The following is a 7,385-nucleotide window of genomic DNA, read 5'->3' as shown; positions in this document are numbered from 1 at the left end:
TTCAGAACAGTTAGATTTGCCCCAAGCCAAGGAGTCTAAGGTGTTGGTCACTGTGAATTGGTGGAGGTCGGCTGTGGCAGAGCATAAAAGCTTGGCCTCACATGTATCAGATGAAAGAGCCAGTCCTTGAGAGCATAGCCTTAATGTTCCAGCACTTCTGGATTTGCATATTGAAGTGCAAAAGCAATCCTATGCAGAAATCAGAGCTACAGCAAAGGGTGACATTGAGGGCCAGGGCCATATTATGGAACCGTACCCTGCCCCAGATTCAAGGCCATCAGTTCAATGCCTGAAACCTCATTTTAAGTTGCTTGCTGCTTCTTTGGAGCCATTGATTCTTACTGTCTGGAACCATAGTTACTGTGATGGCTCAGGTTCATTGCATCAAGCCACTGGAACATCCTCATTTGAATCTGCCCCTCATGCAGCACTGGATATGTATATATGTATGTGTGTGTGTGTGTGTGTGTGTGTGTGTGTGTGTATATGTATATATGTATGTATATATATATATATATATATATATTTTTTTTTTTTTTTAAGGAAAGCTGCGGGTGGCAGCTGGTTTTTTCTTTTCCTTTTCCAGGAAAGAAAATGGAAAAAACGTATGTGGATAAATCCATTTTCCTAGCAACATAAATCTCACCAGAGAAGTTTGAACTTCCTCCTGAACACCTATTGGTTTTCCAGGAAATGTCTCACCCTTTGAGCTGTTTGCTTAATCAAGCCATTGTTCTCACCATTGGAAGCCCTCTCAGTCTATGCTTTGATCTGGAATTGAGCCACAATCAGCCTGATAGCTTTCCTTGCCTTTCCCCTTCAAGGAAATGGATCAGAGATCCTCCAGAGTAGCATGAAGACTCTTGGTTCCAACCTTCCAAACCATGGTATCATCCTTCTTAATCCGAGGAATTTTAATAAGAAATTCCCTACTGAGTATTGACATGACTGAGAGGTACCACGATGGTGAGGTTTCTAAGGCACATAGTATGGAAGTGCAGGACAAGGCCCAAAGAGATGACTTTGAATGTAGCTATGGCCTACATAAACACAGGCTATGAAAAGTGCAGTACTGGGTTATAATCTGCTGTTTTATAGGCAGCTAATGGAGATAATGTTGGAGGGTGTATCTTAATAAACTTGTGTAGCAGCATATTACCCAGGTAACAGAGTTGAGATGCTACATGCACGTCAGTAGGTTCTAAATAACCTCACCTAATTATAAGAACATAGCTAGTAACTCATAAGCCTGGGAAAGGTGTGCTGATTTATTCACTGGTTTAATGTTGTGTGGTAATCCTTTAATATACAACTCTCAACAATGAGAACTTATTTTTATGAAATTCTTATACAAAATATTCCTCTGCTCTCCTATGTTCTTTGCAATTTTGATAGACATGGTAAGAACAGGGAGGCCCTTTTAGATGTTGTATTAACAAATGTGTCACAAACAGTTTTTATATGGCCATAGCTCAGCCTCTTATCCATTGACTTCAGTTCATAAGTGGTCTCTATTCTTATTGGTTAAAACATTCTTTTTAAGAGATGTGAAAAACCAAAGGTGTTAAAACAGCTATTTTTGATGACATAGCCTTATGAGATGACTTTTCCTGCTGTGTAGCAGTGGGATTTTTGTAGTATTGGTCATGTTTAAATACATATATTGCTTTGACAGGTGAAAATAGATAACCAGCAGAGGAGAGAAGACCTTGTGTGAATTATGTCCAGGAGAAAGTTGGAGAGCAAAAGCCTTTTAGGCTTGTCCACATCTCTTCAGACACAAATCAAGATGGATAATTTTTACGATTTTTACATGCTTGAACCTAAAGAACTAGGAAGGTAAGAACATTCTATTATGTGATGGTTTTGGGGGGGAAAGGGATGTAACTTCACATGGAAAAGAAATCCCAGCTGCAGAGCGGTATTTGTTGAAAGAGTAATATAACCCCAGCTTGTGTTATCTTTTCTAGTAGACTCCAGAAGGTGGAGCATGCGGAGGAAATGAAATGCATTTCTTCCTCTGTTCATATCCCCAGACAAATGGAAAGGTCTATGTGGTGACTAGGGAAGATGCCATATAGATGGCTTGCCAGCCCTTTCCACACGCGTGTGTGTAGATTTGTGTACACAGGATCTCCTCTATGTGTGTATCAGGGAGCATGATTTTTTTTTCTTACATACACATGCTTCAGAAAGATGCTGAAGAGGTTATAATCTAAATAAGACATGGAAAATTTTCAAAAAATGGATAGTGTGAGGAGTAATTATAAGGAAGGGTGGAAGGCAACATTTCCTAAACCTTTGAAAGCTAAGTCCCACCTTCAGTCTACCATTTCGTGGTGTTAAAAGGCTACCCAAAATGGACAATCTTGAAGTAGACTTTCTAGCTCTTCATTGTACGATACTACTTCTCCTTTCATACATTCTGTGTATTAGTGAAATACTGGAATCTCAGACAAACATAGCTCACCGGTTACTCTGATCATATTTTCAAAGGTTTTTTTGTAATCCCATTATCTAGAGACTTACTGTTCTAAATGCAAGCTGAAAATCTGGAGAACAAAGCAAGAGACCTGTTTGCCCCCTTTCTCCATCCTCCCCCCGCTAGTCTTTGCCCACACTTGGGGGAAGCGCTGGTGTATAGACTGCCTGAAGAAAGACAGCTTGGTCTGCTCTGGGGGTTGGGAGCAGCATGGTAGGAGGCACAAAGCCAAGTGTAGGAAGGACATGAAAGGAGGAGTTTGGAGAGAAGAATGGGAAATATCTGGAAATAAAAATGGAGATGTAGAATGTACGGTTTTGTAGGTGAGGAAGTGCTTGAATTTGTTATAAGGGCCACATAGCCAATGAAGGGATTCTAAGGATGGGGTGATGTGCTTGGAGCAGAGAAAGAGTGTGATCCCAGTAGTCATGTTTTAGACAGATTGGAGTGGGGAGATCAGAGATGGAGAAGGCTGCACTATTCATTGCACGTGACAAAGGTGTTAACGGGGGGACAGTGAAGAAATGGCATATTCAGCAGGAAGTCTTTAGAAAACGTTTCTACCTCACATGTCAAATGTGACAGAGTACATTGATGTAGATCAGGGATCTCAAACTCAAATCACCACGAGGGCCACATGAGGACTAGTACATTGGCCCGAGGGCCACATCACTGAAACCTTTTCATACAACCATACAAAAGTATAGTAAAAAATGAAGAGTAATATAGTATGCTATTAAAAGTCAATGTATTAACTTTTTTAAAACTGTAATGCGAAGAGGGGTTTTAATAAAATATAAACACCTGTAACTATTCCTTATGTGGTCAGTAACACTGATGATGATCTTCTACACTAACAGTCTATCAACATTGCTGTAATGGCAGGAACTTTTTAAAGTAACTATTCATACAAACTACGTTGACACTTTTAACAAACGTTCTTCCCAACTACTCACAGCATGCCTTGCTCCGTCTCTAAGGCCTGGTCTACACTATGCTTTAAGTGATGAAAGATCACTACTTGCTGTTCTATGGCTTTGGCATAACTGTGTATCCTTCAACAAGCAGTGAGTAATTGAGAGACTTATTCTTTTAGTGCAGCCTGAATATCTCAAATGCCCTCATTTCAAGAACCTTGATGTCTATATAAAAGACTTCCAAATTTAAAGTGAGGCCCGAGTTCTGCAATTGGATCCATGTGCCTGACCCCTTTTGCCTTCCTTGGTAGTCTCCTCAGGTGCACGGGTCAGCCTGTACAGACTTGATTGCAGTATCAGGATTTACATGTTGAACTTAAATTTTTGTTTCGGCTGTTAAAAACATGCTGGGAGTTGTAGGCCTCTATTGAGCGAATTTACTCAGTAGTCAGCACCTGTGTTGAAGTGTCCGCGTCCCCTAGGAGGATTGGGGATTTCTTTCCCAACCAGGCGTTGTTGAGGGTGAGAGGCGCAGGGAACAGGCTTGGCTTTTGTAAATTGGAAGATCCAAGATCCCTGTTCTCCTCCCCTCTCCCCCCCAATATTTCTCTTTGATTCACCTTCCCTTTCCCTCCCTCCCAGTGTTAAAGGAAAAGGGCTTTTTCCAGTGACTGGCTGCTGCTGCTTTCCTGGCTCCCTTCTCCCCCAGCGTTTCACACTGCACATGGGATCAATGGAGACGGATTTCAGTGGCGGGTGTGTTTGGAGATTTGAAGAGTGGCGAAGGGGCTGGCCGAGGGTTGGTGTGAGTCGGGGTATAGCTGGAGGGGAGGATTGGGGATGCAGGAAGAGCAGGCTCAATGGCTTGGTCGGGTGCGAGGAGCAGCAAGGCTGTCTGTCAAGCTTGGGCAGTTTGACTTGGGCAAACTTCAGAGAACTGTGGAAACGGCTCATTGAAATGCACGCAGCAGACATTCCCACCCCCAGAGCGAGAGTGACTGTAAACACTGCCTTAAATAGCAGCTCCGAGAGCCTGCCTGCCTGCCCTCCTCCCCAGAACATGTGGTGGGGAGCTGGCAGCAGCAGGGCCAGAGGTGGGTTATGTTTTGCTGATCCAGCTAACAGCATCTTCCCTTCCAACCCTTTCCCCAAAGTCTCCGCCCCCTCTCTGCCCCTATTCCACCCCCTTCCCAAAATCCCGGCCCTGCCTCTTCTCCGCCTCCTTCCCTGAGCGTGCTGCGTCCCTGCTCCTCCCCCTAAGTGCTGCCAAATGGCTGCTTGGCGGAGGGAAGCACTGGGAAGTAGGCGGAGGAGCGGGGACGTGGCGTGCTGCGGGGTGGGGGGGGAGAAGGAGGGAGGGGTGCTTGGCTGCCAGTGGAGTCAGCGTCTATGGCGGGCTGCAGGAAATAACTCTGCGGGCCGTGTGTTTGAGACACCTGATGTAGATCTTATGAAACTTCATTAAATGTATTTCTGCATGCCCTGTGTGCATGGTGGTGGTTTACCAGGGATTATCTTAACTATTCATTTTTGTATTTCATTGTTAAAATATAATGAATTTCCTGCCTTTCTACAGATTTTTTTTATCAAAAAGTATCTTTCCTTGAACTTACTGATATATTTATTTATTCAAGATAGTTAAGACCAGAGCAGACTGTGAAGAACTTCAAAAAGATCTCACAAAACTAAGTGATTGGGCAACAAAATGGCAAATGAAATTTAATGTGGATAAATGACCCAGTACGGCCATTCTTATGTTTTTATTGTTTCAGTCTTAACTCATCTTACAGGTTTCTTTCTTAATTAGCACAAGTTTAAATTTGTGGTGCATTGCAAATAAAAAGCAATAACCTTTATTAGTAATAATTCATGTATCATCTCTTCATGAGATACTATTAGTGACTTTTCAAAACTAGTGTTCATTCTAAGTGGAAGGAAGATGTTCAGGAAATTAGCAGGAAAGCTCTGACTGTTTACATGAAACTTAAATGGTTCCTCTTTTTTAAAAATATTTAAGTTGTGGTTGGTAGGGCAAGACAAATACCCACCAAAATATATTTTATCTTCAAATTTTATTATTTGTTATAGAATTCAACTGATTCATGTTAAACAACAGATTATTGCAAAGCATTTTCACAGCTGGGAAAGCAGTTAGCCATTTCAAATTATCTGGCATGAGAGGGTGTGCATCTCAGGTTAAGAACATTCTTCTACCTCTTTCTTTTAACTAATTCATTTGTTGACTTTTACACGATATGCACCCCTATCTGTTTCTGCCTTTTGTATGTGGTTTTGCGTTTTTTTTAAAGCAACATTTTGTTCTTAGTTATTTCACTATCTGGTCTGTTGCAAAATAGTGAGGGAGTATTAAGTCAATATTTTTAACAATAAATACTAGAAACTTGTGGAATTTTACCCCATTTCTTAATTCATCAGATTTTATACTAATTGGAAGGTGTATTTAATATTACCTGCAAATGGAAACTGTTTTTGATAAGCAGCATGGGTATATTTTTTTGTAGTGAGTTTGATTCAGACTTCAACAGGGGCCTCAACCCAGAATCCAGTTTTGCACATGACCTTTTCAAGCATTATCTTTTGTGTGAATAGGTGATAGAATTTACATGTGGAAAGGCATCATCTGCACACTCAGTGATGTATATGAACTCTGAAAATATACAATTTGCTGATCTTTGTATATAAAACTTTAGAAAGTTCTTCATATTTACACCATTTGAAATTTTTAATTTTATTTCATTATGTCTCAGTTCTTAAAAGTCCATGCTATTTTTTGTCTAATTCTGAAAATACTTCATAATTAAATTGTGGAACTAGGCACTGTTGGAAATGTCCTTGTGATCATAAACCTTGGTTTTTCAGGAGTTTATATCTTGGCTTAGGAAGTACATTTTTTTTTTTCTAATTTTCTAAAAGGTCAGCTTGGTTTTTAGAAACAGTATGTGGCTTTCTTCTAAAAACTTGTCTTTACCAAAACATATTTTTGCTTCTATACTTAACAGTTGTCAAGGAAATGAAACAGAACGCTTTGTCTTTGTACTATATTCAAGAAGAAGAATGATGTCTAGCAGCTAAAAAATAGGACTGAGTGACAAGATTACTGGATTGTATTTCTGGTTTTATCATTGACTTGCTGCACAAACCTGGGCAAGTCTCTTGCTTTTCCATGCCTGAGTTTAACCATCTAAAAGTTCATATTGTAACTCAGCTTTCCAGTTTGTTTTTAAAATAGACAAACAAAACACGTAAGAATTGATTTTTATAAAAATGCACAAAAGCTGAAGCTTTTGTTTGCAATCTTGAGAATTGTGTATGGAGGGAATTTATGGGCCTTGAAAATCTCCTATACTTCATGGGAGCTTCTTCCCAATAAGGCACACTTTTAGCCTCCATTTAATTATATTAAGGTTTCTCTATCTGTAATTCCCACAAATTACTTAATCCTAAATTAGAAATAAATTGTCTTAAAATAAACATGACAAATAGAGAAACTTTTATAACTATTAAGCTGTGTCAGAGGAATGGGAGTGAATCTTAAATGTGTGTGCAGCACTTTGAGATCTTGGCATCAAATGCCCTACATATGCAAAATGTGTTTGTGCACATTTAATTTATTTTTAGCTAACTTGAACTGGACATTGTAAGCCCCTTAATAGATGGAAGTGATTTCTAATCTTACTATAATATTAGTACATCCGATATTTGCTGAAATGATAGTGTTGATTTCTTGAAAGAAACAGTACACTAGCCAGGATACTCAAACTATTGAGATGTGGTTCAACCTGTGGAAGAGAGTCTTTTGTGGACTACCTCCCTTTTTGTTCACGATTGCATAACATCTCTGCAGTAACAACAATTGCTTATGTAGAAAAATAACTAATTTTAGTTCATTACTGCAACCTGATTGCATATGAACCTTCATTTTTCATTTTTGGTTAAATATTGTATTACCATGGGTTCATGTCTGA

The 7,385-nt window shown here is 39.8% G+C and overlaps 1 protein-coding gene across 1 annotated transcript in view; it reads left to right on the top strand.

Annotated features, from left to right (window-relative positions):
• The first annotated feature begins 1,720 nt into the window (after positions 1-1,720).
• STK17B (serine/threonine kinase 17b) overlaps positions 1,721-7,385 on the top strand; it is a 29,310-nt gene continuing 23,645 nt past the window's right edge. The window contains exon 1 of the mRNA XM_065413264.1: positions 1,721-1,839. Coding sequence (XP_065269336.1) covers positions 1,721-1,839 — 119 coding nt within the window. The remainder of the gene's footprint in view (positions 1,840-7,385) is intronic.

This window comes from Emys orbicularis, chromosome 11 (genome assembly GCF_028017835.1).
Source record: "Emys orbicularis isolate rEmyOrb1 chromosome 11, rEmyOrb1.hap1, whole genome shotgun sequence".
Lineage (NCBI taxonomy): Eukaryota > Metazoa > Chordata > Testudines > Emydidae > Emys > Emys orbicularis.
The sequence above is the reverse complement of the archived record's forward strand: the minus strand, read 5'-3'. Positions and strand labels throughout refer to the sequence as shown.